General features: G+C 38.0%; 3 protein-coding genes across 4 annotated transcripts; 1 reads left to right on the top strand and 2 right to left on the bottom strand.

Annotated features, from left to right (window-relative positions):
- Positions 1-1,060: 1,060 nt before the first annotated feature.
- Positions 1,061-1,924, bottom strand: LOC105226330 (testicular haploid expressed gene protein-like). Its single transcript, XM_011205162.4, has 2 exons — positions 1,544-1,924; positions 1,061-1,481 (listed from the first exon to the last, which is right to left on the bottom strand). The coding sequence occupies exons 1-2, from the start codon at positions 1,770-1,772 to the stop codon at positions 1,228-1,230; spliced, it is 483 nt and encodes a 160-aa protein (XP_011203464.1). The 5' UTR covers positions 1,773-1,924; the 3' UTR covers positions 1,061-1,227.
- A 292-nt stretch (positions 1,925-2,216) lies between these two features.
- On the top strand, positions 2,217-10,487 carry LOC105226327 (DNA polymerase theta). Of its 2 annotated transcripts, XM_011205159.4 has the most exons (15): positions 2,217-3,524; positions 3,579-4,449; positions 4,505-4,764; positions 4,838-4,951; positions 5,022-5,289; positions 5,343-5,631; positions 5,707-8,197; positions 8,395-8,504; positions 8,584-8,681; positions 8,745-8,926; positions 9,038-9,302; positions 9,362-9,480; positions 9,551-9,789; positions 9,854-9,966; positions 10,027-10,487. In XM_011205159.4, the coding sequence occupies exons 1-15, from the start codon at positions 2,421-2,423 to the stop codon at positions 10,338-10,340; spliced, it is 6,837 nt and encodes a 2,278-aa protein (XP_011203461.2). In that variant the 5' UTR covers positions 2,217-2,420; the 3' UTR covers positions 10,341-10,487. The 2 variants fall into 2 exon arrangements, with proteins under 2 accessions (XP_011203461.2, XP_011203462.2); XM_011205160.4 differs by lacking the exons at positions 9,038-9,302; positions 9,362-9,480; positions 9,551-9,789; positions 9,854-9,966; positions 10,027-10,487 and having other exon boundaries at positions 8,395-8,499; positions 8,745-8,880.
- On the bottom strand, positions 10,429-12,293 carry LOC105226329 (rhodanese domain-containing protein CG4456). The gene is made up of 3 exons (XM_011205161.4): positions 11,903-12,293; positions 10,845-11,004; positions 10,429-10,775 (listed from the first exon to the last, which is right to left on the bottom strand). Exons 1-3 carry the CDS (start codon positions 12,027-12,029, stop codon positions 10,712-10,714), a joined length of 351 nt encoding a protein of 116 aa, XP_011203463.1. The 5' UTR covers positions 12,030-12,293; the 3' UTR covers positions 10,429-10,711.
- Between the last annotated feature and the right edge of the window lie 480 nt (positions 12,294-12,773).

Below are 12,773 nucleotides of genomic sequence, written 5' to 3'. Positions count from 1 at the left end.
TATTTTTAGTTTATCATTTAAAATTTTTTATAAATTTAAAAATGGCAATTTATTTAACAACCTTGTTTTTACCGATCTTTCCTTCTTATATTATTTTTTGTTGCACATAAATCTTTAATTTCGAATTTTTTTTTTAATAAATTATAATTGTTTCGTCTACATAAATTTTGTACCGACAAGTACAGTTGATTAATATTTACAAGAGCCGTATAAATGAAATAGGTTACGTAATTGAAGTTGAAGCAGAGCTGGAGGATAGAGCCATGAATAAAAGTTCACGAGGGTGAGGAAAGTTCTCTGAGCGCCATTCACTTGGTAGTGGACAGAAACGATTATTTTACATAGGGCTTAAGAAGCTCACTACTTCCGGTCTTAGACCAAGTATCCTCTGGGCAGCTAAAACACATCCGTTTTAAGGTGAGCTAAAGTGAGAAGGCGAACCATCTCTCTCTCTAGGTTTGGGACATGCCACCTAAAAAAAAACATTCCCAACGAAAAGAACACAAGAGCCTCGGATGAAAGAAGAGCTGTGCGAGATATACGACGACATTGACAGTTCACAGAATGAAGAAACAGCAGCTACATTGGCTGGGTCATGTCGTCCGAATAGATGAAAACACTGTAGCTCTGTGAGTACCCGGTGCTGAGGGTTGAGGAACAGTTCTCGAAACATAAAATCCAGTCGAATCTTGGTATATAGCTGGCTATTGCCAGGCTTTTTCCAGACTTAAATTGAAATATTTCAGTCAACACAACTTCAGGGAACCTGGAGAACTAGCCGAAATTGATATTAATCGCCTTAACAAATTTGAGGTAAGCTCAAAATGCCTCGTCGATCTGAGGATCTCGTAATCCATGTTTAGGAGTTTCTGTGTATCCGAAGGGAACTGATGTCCACAGCTGTTCAAATTAGCTTCTTCGATAAGATCAGCCCAACGATCTAACCTTCATTTAAGTCGATTATAGTAACAAAATCTCACAGCTTTTGAAAATATCTTAAACGCTCTACAGGTGAAGCTTTTTTCTTCAACACATCTTTTTTGTTTTGCTATTTAAATACAATATAAACATCCCGTATTGAAACGACATAATTAAATTTTTTGTTTAACAATTTAAACAATTTTTAATTACAAATGTTTAATATTAAAAAGATTTAGCACGCGACATACCGTTCGGACTTTTCTGATCAATGACGAATGATTTGAAACAGAAATTTTATATGGTTTACTAGTTGTATTTCTTGGGTTTGGAGAGCATTTCGATTCTTTGAGACGCCTTAGCTCTTAGTGCCGATTTTGATATGGACCAAGGGTTAAGGGGCTCAAGGTAATCGTGCTCCTTTGGCTCTGCTAGCTCCAGTAGACGAGCTGTGGGTTTGGCGCGTAATGCTTTCGGTGGTATGCGGTAGGGATTTTTTCGTTTATCTCTATTACCCGACGGTTTCACTGGCGGGACCGCCAATTCCAGAAGACGTTGTGAAGCTATAATTAACGATTATTTTGTAAATATACTTATTTATGTATGTATATGTGTATATGCTTACGTTGGTAAGTTATCGTGTTTCTCAGTTTCTTTTCTGACGAGATTGAGTAGACCTTTCCTATTCCACGATTAACCGGCTTCGCCAGCTGAATTATACGCTTGGTTGGCCTGTAACGCTTTAACGCTGTGGTTAGCCTCCATTCTGGCTTGCTCCAGTCGATTCGCTCTCGGGGATACGACAAATACTTGAGTCGTCGCGATTTCGTAATTATGTTTCTAAATGCGCACATGTCCTAACTTAATAAACCAATCTTCTAATTGAGTGAAATTAAATAGTAACCGTGAATTTTTTGTTAGACGCTGAGAAAGTCGAGATTTTTTATGCTTTTATGTGAAAATTAAATTTTTCATGTAATGAAAAAATTATAAAAAAAAAAATTGAAGTTTGTGAAGTGTAAAAACTTTTTAGCGTTTGAGTGAAAAAGAGCTCCTAAATTCTTGTTTTTTGGTTTTTGAGCATGTTTTATGCATTTTGACCATATCCGGGTTATATACATACATATACTACATATTCTTATTAGATATGCACATATAAATCAACTAGGTCATTTAATAATATTTATAAAAATCAATTTATACGAGTATAGTTGTTTAATAATATTAATCTTTTTAACAATATTTGATGAAAAACAAAATTATATAAATTATAATTGCTATTGTTTATAAAATAGTAAAGATATAGTATAAGAGAATTGTAAAATATTATTTAACCTTTAAAAGTACGTGGCAATCTTTCGTCGCTGTACCACTTTAACAACATGTAAATAAAGTCGGCAAGGCAGTTAAACGCGCTCATTCTATTCGTTCATTTGTTTGTATTTGAAATTTATATTTTAGTTCTTCAATTTCTAAGCTAAATTTTTAAAAAATATTTTGGCATGGCCTTTTCTCAATCGCTAGACATTGGTAATAGCACTTTATTAAATTTAGACAGCCAGGCGCGTCACGCCATTTACACCGAAGTAGAAGATGAAGGACAGCAAGACGCTAATAATTTTAAAAACAAAGTAGATGTGGCCGAAGTTATACAGGAATCGCCGGAACATGGTCAGCGTTCCAAGCATAGTAATATAGCTGGTTTATCTATGTTTAGCAGATCGCGAACGCAGCGTCATTTATCTCGAAATAACTGCGGTAAAACAACTGCCCAAAATGCGAATGTGTCCGCAAACGAACGGAGACGACTGCGTCGAAGCAAGTCAGACTCCACACTGCAGAAACAAAACACATTAAATGGGAGCAATAAAGCAGAGAATTACACTGAACTTTTTCGTAGTGGATTCACATTTTCAATAGAAGGTGAACCACAAAAAAGTGCTTTTGAAGGAAGTGGTTCCGTGTTGCGTGTCTCACAAATCGAAGCAGCATTTGAAATTATAAAAGAGGAAAAGGCTGAAATTGTAGAAGATATAGATGATATGGTTCTTGAAGATGAGCAGGCTGTGAACAATGATTTAGATATGCCTATATTCTCAGAAGATTTAAATGAATTTTTAGAAAATGTGAAAAGTATGCAAGAAGAAAAAGACAAGTCTGGTATGGCAGCAAATAGTTCAATGTCTTTGCCGGAATTTGCGGATACGTTTGAATGTAAGGAGAAACCTACAGATGTAATAGATGAATTGGATGCCCGCCAGTTGGACCAAAGTAGATTTATCTGTGCTGATACTGGTAGTTCTGAAGCAAAAGAGCAAATAGAAAAAGAATTGAAAATTAGTCACAGGGAAGTGGCTAAAGTTGATGATGCTTTGCAGACAATACAAGTGAGAAAAGATTTGAATGTTTCTTATCAACAGAGAAGTACCAGTTTTTCAAACTCTTCTGTCGTAAAAGTAAAAAAAGCGGACGAAAATATTCGCGATTTAGAAACGCTGAAACGAATTAGTGCCTGGAATTTGCCACATAGTGTGTTAAAGGAATATGAAAAGAAAGGTGTGGTAAAAATGTTTGATTGGCAAATAGAATGTCTCAGTAATCCAAAGGTTTGTACCAATATACAATATGTTTACAAAAATATTAGTATCTTTCATTTCTAGGTTATATTTGAACACTGCAATCTCGTCTACTCTGCTCCCACATCTGCTGGTAAATCTTTAGTCAGTGAGATTTTACTCTTGAAAACCGTGCTCGAACGTGGCAAAAAGGTGCTTTTCATACTGCCCTTCATTTCTGTGGTTCGTGAGAAAATGTTTTACCTACAAGATTTGTTAACCGTAGCCGGCTACCGTGTTGAAGGTTTCTTTGGAGGTTACACACCACCTGGCGGTTTTGATAGCATACATGTTGCCATATGTACCATAGAGAAAGCCAATTCCATTATAAATAAATTAATGGAGCAAGGTAAACTAGACGACATAGGCACAGTGGTCGTAGATGAAGTGCACTTGATCTCCGATCCAGGACGTGGTTATATACTCGAACTGCTAATAGCGAAAGTATTGTATATGTCACGCAAGTATGGCTTCCAGCTGCAAGTTGTCACAATGTCCGCCACATTAGCTAATGTTGAGCTGCTGAAACGTTGGCTAGACGCAGAGTTGTATATAACAGATTTTCGACCCGTCGCGCTGCAGGAGATGATTAAAATCGGTAATAAAATATTCGATAGCAAATTACGTCCTTTGCGTGATATCAACGAACCCTTACAGGACGCGGAATATCCACTGCCACAAATACAGAATGACAATGACCACGTAGCACATTTGTGTATTGAAACATTACTAGAAAGCTGCTCTGTAATTGTATTTTGCCCGTCTAAAGATTGGTGCGAAAACTTAGCTACTCAGTTGGCAAGCGCCATACAAACGCTTATACGTAAAGACGACTATTATGGTAAGCGATTGCGCGCGCAGCTAAAAAGTGACGAAATTGAGGAAGTAAAAAAGCAGTTGCGTGATATACCGACAGGTATGTTAAAATTTTATTTCCAAATGTTGGGTAGTAAATAATGATTTTATTACAGGTCTGGACAATGTGCTCGAAAGAATGATCACATTTGGTTGTGCCTTTCATCATGCGGGACTCACAAGTGAAGAGCGCGATATTATCGAAGCAAGCTTTAAGTCTTGTGTTTTAAAGATAATTGTTGCGACCAGCACACTCAGCTCCGGAGTTAATCTGCCAGCGCGACGGGTATTGATACGTACACCGATGTTTGGCGGTAGGCAAATGAGCTCACTCACGTATCGGCAAATGATTGGTCGCGCAGGACGTACTGGAAAGGTAAAATTGATTTCATTTATTTGAAGTCTGTCCCTCAATTTTTAGATATCGATATTGTTTAACTCTCTTACAGGATACTTTAGGAGAATCGATATTAATTTGCACTCCTGCCAACACGCGTATTGGCCAAGAGCTGATACAAGCAGATTTGAAGCCAATCTACTCCTGCCTGGAACAAGAGAATAGTGTGAGTTTTTTCAATTCAAAAATTAAAATTAATTTTAGACTTGATCAATCAAACATAAACACATACACAGACTCACCTTAAACGCGCCTTGTTGGAAGTGATCTCTTCCGGTGTGGCCATCACAAAGGAAGACATTGAGAGCTTCGTGAACTGCACACTTTTGAGTGCGGAGAAACAACTTAGCGAACAAGGAAAGGATAAAAGCAAAGATGACGAAGAACATTTCATAACAGATGCTCTCGATTTTCTCATAGAATACGAATTTGTGCGCCTGCAAGTGGATAGCGAAACAAATAGAGAGAGTTATGTAGCAACACGCTTAGGCCAAGCGTGTTTGGGTAAGTGGAAGCGTTTTCATAAAAACAAAAACAACATTATAAATAACTTACAGCTGCCTCGATGCCGCCCACTGATGGTTTAATACTGTTCGCTGAGCTCCAGAAATCACGACGTTGCTTTGTACTGGAATCCGAACTGCATGCTGTGTATTTGGTGACACCTTACTCGGTGTGCTATCAACTGCAAGATCTCGATTGGTTGCTATTTCTTGATATGTGGGAGAAATTGACACCAGCTATGAAAAAAGTTGGTGAACTAGTTGGTGTAAAAGAGTCATTTCTGGTGCGTGCTATGCGCGGGCAGTCGAAATTGGACTATAAACTCATGCAGATACATAAAAGGTTGCAGCTAGTTCCAGAGATTTGGATATATTATAACTTAAGTGGACAATTAATGATAATTTATGTTGTTTTCAGATTTTACACCGCATTAGCGCTACAAGAACTAGTCAATGAAGTCCCTATCAACACCGTGGCCGCTAAATATAAATGCACGCGTGGCATGCTGCAAAGTCTGCAGCAAATGTCGTCCACATTTGCCGGTATAGTCACGGCGTTTTGCAACTCATTGCAGTGGCCCACACTATCCTTGGTTGTTTCGCAGTTTAAGGAGCGCCTCTTCTTCGGCATACATAGAGACTTGATCGATTTGATGCGTTTGCCGGATTTGAATCACAAACGTGCGCGTGCACTCTTCGACGCTGGCATTACAACGCTTGTAGATCTAGCAAACGCTGATATTTTCGAAGTCGAGAAGGTTTTATATAACGCGCTGAGCTTTGATTCGGCCAAACAGCATGATAATGAAGCGGATTACGAAGCGCTGCAACGAAACCAAGCGCGGGAATTTTTCATAACGGGCAAAGTGGGTTTGACAGTAGCCGAAGGCGCCAAATTGCTGGTACAAGAAGCACGTACTTTCGTACAATATGAAATCGGTGTGGGCGGCATTAGGTGGACGCAAGAACGTACAAATGAAGGGAGTTCTATGGATAGTTTACACATGTCATGCGAGGAGAATGAAAAAGAGCATGGCGTGAAACGTAAAAGTGTGGAGCATCGAAAAGAGTCTGAAGTAACGCCACCAAAATTGAAAAGACTGGAGAATGAGGCGAAACAGCATTCTATATTAAATGAAAAACCGTCAACGAGTAAAAATGCTTTAATTGCGTTAAGGCAGCGAGAACTGTTGCGGGAAAATTCCAGTTTAAACAGCAAACAAAAACAACAAAAAGCTGATGACGCAAAAGTGTTGGCAGCTCATTCAATTGAAACTTGCAATATCAAAGAAAACCCCGTTATAATAACAGCACATAAACAGAATGGTTTATTAGCAGCTGCACCAACCGCAAAAAGTATAAATTTAAAAGAAAAAGAAAATTCCGTTGCAATAACTGCACAGAGACAAAATGGCGCTTTAGTTGTTGCAACTGCTGCAAAAAATATTAACGCAGAAGGTAATAAAGAAAATACAGGTACTAGCACTGCCATCAAGATATCAGCAACAAGCGAGAAATTCAAAATTTTGCAAAACCCAAATAATGTTGTTGATAAAAATAAAATTGATGAAAAATATGCGAAAAATGTTGCACAAAATGCGAAAATCGCTACTGCAGACGTTGACTTCAAAACAGCGAAAGACGAACCAATCCCAAGAGAAGTAAATATTGAGACAAAAAAGTATACGCTACGCAAATCTAATGAACCTCCAGCGATTTCAAAGCCCGCAACAAATGTGACACCAAATGCCAAAAGTAATGCAAACAGACACACTCCAACAACTTTAAAGGAAACAGCAAGCAACAAAAATAAACCAAACTCGGTGAAGCAATCGCCACAAGCAACACAGGTTATAAGCATAGCACCGCGTCGTAGTCCACGTAATCATCAACGAAATTCGAATGTCACAAATACCTTGGAAACAAAACCGCCACCACAACCGTGTAACGCCACCAAAAATTCAACGAGCACAGAGAAACACTTTGATCAATCACTTTTCCTCGCGGACGATTCCTTCGAATTGAATACTGGTATCAATGCTGCGATCGAAGCTGCAAATCAGCACAATGATGCTCCTACCAACTCACCAACTACGGCCAACAAAGAAAATGAGGACGAAATAGCCGAATCACAGCAAATTGTACTAGCTGTGATCGATTCACCCGTGCCGGCGAAGCACTCAGTGCATGCCTCACGTCTGCTGCGCACCACACAACGCTTGAGAGCCACGCACAAAAGCAGGGTAACAAAGGATGCCTCTTCCGCAAACGCGCATCCCTCGAGCTCGATAGAAATGTCGGATTTATCGCTTGAGAACTCACTTCTCCAGAATCCTTTGCAACTGAATGCATCGCATATTTTGAATTGCACTAAGGTTGACGACACCTCCACCAATTTCAAACGTCTTGAGATTGTTGACATCTGTGGTGATCAGAAATTGTTCAATGCTGCACTGCGGGAGCTTATCGCAATTAAACGTTTCGGTTTCTGCATTGGCTTGCAACAGCAGGAGAGTAAATGCAAACCGTTAATAGGTGGCAATTTGTTAATAAATCAACGCGCAGGCAGCGAAAATGAGGGGCAACAGGTGGTCGCAAAAGAATTTCAAATCGATGATCATACATATTTAGCTGGTTGTGCTTTTGGTGTCGTAGAAAATGTAGTTTATTATATGAACATGCAGCCAGAGGGCACTTGCGCCAATGTGACTAAAGAAATGAAATGCAAATTCTTATCCTCACTGCTAACCACCGGTAAATGCACGCTTCTTTCTGTGGATGCCAAGGAGCAGTTGAAGATATTGTACCGTGTTTTGGGTGAACTCAGCGAGTTGCATGTAGACCTGGAGGATCCCAAGGAGGCCAATTGGCTGCTGCAGCCGGATAAATTCATGAGTTTCCAACAGATGGTAAACTAACAATAATTATACTCATTCGATCAGAATATAAGATGTGACGTAGAACGAACGGTATTATTAACAAAATAGTGCTTAATTCGTCTTTGTCCACTTTTACCTGCTATGAAGAGTGGTCCTGCTAAGCAAGCTATTGACATTTGTTCGAAAATGAACGCCTGGACCTTTCTTGATTGTCTCTTCTCTTGCAGACTCACCAATTCGCGCCGGAATGCACAGCACTCACGGGCTTATGTGGCAATGGACGTGGATATAGCAGTCACGGCCTGGATACGGTTAGCGCTATTAGGGCTAAGGTTAGGTAATGCAAATTATTTATTTTTATTTGATTTTTCATTCAAGTTTTGCGTAAACATTTTAATAAAAAAAATTAACCGCAGATGTTCAGTGGAGGCTTGCGTTACGGTGCACATACTGAAAACACAAATAGAAAACCTAGAACGTATCGGCTCAGGTCAATTGTATAAATTTTTTAAAGGTTAGATTTTCTTGGTGAAATATTTTGTTAAAAAGATCATTAAAATTTTATGTTATTTGTTAGAACTACAAATGCCTTTGCAGAATTCACTTTGCAATATGGAATTAATCGGCTTTCCAGCGAATGAGGCTGCTTTGCGGAAAATTTACCAACAAATGCTGGAAACGATGAAAAAACTCGAATTGAAAATCTACGAAATGCATGGTGGCAGATTCAATTTGGGCTCTTCGAGTGCGGTAGCGAAGGTAATGCACAACGAGTGATTTATTTTAGTGATGAAATTAGTGCTGCTAAGTTTGAACCATTTTTTTTTTTTAATTTCGAATCTTGAATAATTCTAAGCATTTCAATTTTAGATTCTTGGTCTGCACCGCAAACCCAGCGGTCGCGTGAGCACTTCCCGCCAAATACTTGAAAAGATCGATTCACCAATTTCGCAAGCCATCATATCCTATCGTAAAATTAGCACCACATTATCCAAAAATATACAGCCACTTTTGAAATGCGTGCAAAACGATAGAATACATGGTCAGAGTATAACCTATACGCAGACTGGACGTATTTCCATGACTGAGCCAAACTTACAAAATGTGGCCAAAAACTTTGTGGTCGCTGTGGAAGGTTCGTATATATGGAATTGAAATCTTATGATTTAATAATAACGAATTTTATATACAAAGGCAGCGAAGATGTAATTATATCCTGTCGCAGCGCATTTTTCCCAACGGAAAGTAGACGCTGCTTGCTCTCCGCTGATTTTTGTCAGCTTGAAATGCGCATACTTGCGCATCTCTCACAGGTGCGTGCTTCAGTTTTTTAAGCTAATAATGTAACTTTTAATTTGTCTTAAAAATTTTACTACCAAACAGGACGCAGCGCTGCTGAAAGTAATGAACACCGATCGAGACATTTTCAACGCAATAGCAGCGCGCTGGCACAAGCTGCCGGAAAATGCTGTCTCCACGGAGTTGCGCGATGGCACCAAGCAGATTTGCTATGGTATAGTTTATGGTATGGGCATGCGCAGCTTGGCCGATGCCTTGAAATGTACCGAACAGGAAGCAACGTCACTATCGCAGCAATTCCATTTGGCTTATCCGGGTATAAGGTAAATGCTTGAAATTTTTGTTTTGTTAAGCAAACATATTTTAATCTATTTTACAATTTTCTAGAGCATATACCGATAAAGTGGTAAAATTTGCACGCAATAATGGTTATATTGAAACCATCACGGGTCGTCGTCGTTACCTGGAGCACATAAACAGTGGCGAGCCACAGCAGAAAAGTATATACCTAAGCTAATTGACTGCGAAAGACATTTATTTTAAATTTCACTGCATTACAGAACACGCTGAACGTCAGGCGATCAATTCGACGATTCAAGGCTCAGCCGCCGATATAGCAAAGAATGCTATTCTACGCATGGAGAAGAATATCGAGAAATACCGCGACAAATTGGGCATAACTAGCGCGAACGCCGTGCGTTTTGTGTTGCACATACATGACGAACTGGTATTCGAGTTGCCCGCTGAGAAGGCGAAAAAAGTGGCGAAAATCTTAAGCCTCACTATGGAGAATTGCGTTAAACTAAGCGTGCCGCTCAAGGTCAAACTCAAAATGGGCAGGAGCTGGGGTGAGCTGCAAGATATTAAGTTGTAATAACTTGTCAGCGTAATTTGTTGATATTTAAAATAATAGTTACTTGTTAATTTGCCAATTTTATACATCATTCATTAAGTCACACAAATTATTTATATATTATACTTGTAATTTATTCAATAAACACACTACAGTAATTGTATGCTACTCGTACTACTTTTAAATGCAATAGATAGCGATTATAGCTTTGATTAGCTTTTGATTGTAAGCATGCAATAGTGCGGCAACGCAATGATTATTATATGTCACTACTAAGCATATTTGATATGTTTTAACTTTTTCAACTTTTTTGCTACTTTCTCTTTTACATACGCGTTCTAAGCATATTATTTTCAATTGTCTTTTCAATTTTGTTACGCGTTTGCGCCCACTTAAGCCTTATTCAAACCCTCCTTTTCAGCCCACTCAGTCCAAGAGCCGGGATAGTATTTCGCACTAAATACAATTAGAAATAATACAAAGTTTATTTATTATATTATTGTCGAGTATATAACGTCTACTTACTTTTTGTAACCATTTGCCAGCGCCAAGTCGTAAGCTCGCTTAGCGCGACCACCAGCCTGACAAGAGAATATCAACACTGTCTCCGTGCTCGGCTTGTCGCGATTAAATGCAGTTTTGAAATCAATTTCAGACATTTGGAAGGCGGCTTCCAGATCCGGCACTGCGGGAGAATCAAAAATAGCGAATTTTTTTGATTTGTCTTTAGTTTTTCTCCACCAAAAATATTTTAACCTTATCAGCAAGTTAGTATATTACAAGTGGCAAAGGTCTTAAGTAGTTTTTTTAATTGCAGCACCCTTTGACAGACAGTTTCTTGAAACAAAATTCGAACTTTATTAAATTATTAAGTTTCCTCAAATTTGTAGATAAAAAAATATTATTTACTACTTAAAATTCATGATTTATAGATTTGTGTTGTCCATTGTAAAATATATGGATGAGTTGACAACTTTTGTTTACTGTGAAAATGAATGCAATTGACCTTGACTCTTAGCAACTGACATTTCTTTCCTTCTTCCAAAGTAAATTTTGGGTATGCATTTAATTTGTGTTGATGGTGTTTTGCCTTACAAAATTTATTGGGAATTAAATTATAATTGCATGGTGCAGTAGATAACAAGTACGTATAATTTTACGGCACAGTAGATAACAATTTTCACCGGTGATTTATGTGCTTTGGCGGAAATTTTTGCTAGTGATAACTAAGGATGTCATTTGTCGTTTATCGCATATGCGGAGAATAAAGTTCGAGTTACATATTTTTATATTTATTACAATAGATAAATATTAGTATGGTGCTTTGGTTTTTAACTTTTAACAGATGTGAGTACTCTAAAGGGTAAACGCGACTCACTCTCAACCCATTACTAAGATTGCTAAAAATAATAAATAAATAACTATTGGCCTATAACTACAATTATTTATTTATTCAATTCAACACCTTGATTGTGACACCTTTCAGCAATCAAGATATATGTAGTACACATTTTTATATACATATTAACTTAGTTGTTGCTTTTCAAAATTTCTGTACCCCTTTAAAATATGCATATACTTACTTGGTACACTAATTGCTCCTGGTATCACGCCAGTTCTGGCCAACTCGTCCTTGTTTCTCACATCAATCACGAAAGTGTTTGGCTGATTGGGCACATCTTTCACTTCTTCATAGGTCACAGTAGCCATTCTTATAATTTATCAAAAATTTGGTTGGTTTCGCTTACTTGCCGGCTGTTAAAATACTAAAATTTGCGTTGCAATGTAAAAATAATTTAACAACAAATTCAATTGTATTGCTTGCGGTCTTTATAAATATTTAATCAAATGTTTAGTGATTAATTTGTTGCTTTGTGCCTTTTCTAATTGGTGTGTTTCCGATAAGATATGTGTTGCTCGTTGTCAGTGGTAATTTCGTTTGTACCGGCTGCGCTTTGACGTGTGTGTGTGTGATGTGACAGATATTGGTGTTTTTAGCACTGATAATTATCGGTGCAAGAATTTGTTCTGTTGGTGACTTTTGCTGTTGTATATTAGTAAAAAAGTTGAAAGCTCAAAGCTCGAACGTTAGGGACGTTCAATTGTGACAAGTTTATAAAATTTAGATTTTGCGCAAAGCTTTTTCAATTTACTAGGAGCTTATAATATATTTTGTAAACTGTTTCTCCGCATCGATAGATAAATAATTTTGCCTAGCTGTTAAAAATTAGAAAAGGGTTGCTGCCAGAGTTTTTGAGGTCGGTACCGGTATGGACAACCCAACTTTTTAATGCTACATCTGCCGTAGTTTCTAGGACACAAAAGCAAGATTTTTATCTAATTAGTTTTTACACGCGGAACGAACATGTGTAGTTGTTGTAGCGTCAGAAAACAACCCTACAGTAATTTAAAGGAATGATACCGAGTTGAGAGCCTTTGACCGGATAAAAATCC

The sequence above is a fragment of the Bactrocera dorsalis genome, chromosome 2, assembly GCF_023373825.1.
Source record: "Bactrocera dorsalis isolate Fly_Bdor chromosome 2, ASM2337382v1, whole genome shotgun sequence".
Taxonomy (NCBI): domain Eukaryota; kingdom Metazoa; phylum Arthropoda; class Insecta; order Diptera; family Tephritidae; genus Bactrocera; species Bactrocera dorsalis.
The sequence above is the reverse complement of the archived record's forward strand: the minus strand, read 5'-3'. Positions and strand labels throughout refer to the sequence as shown.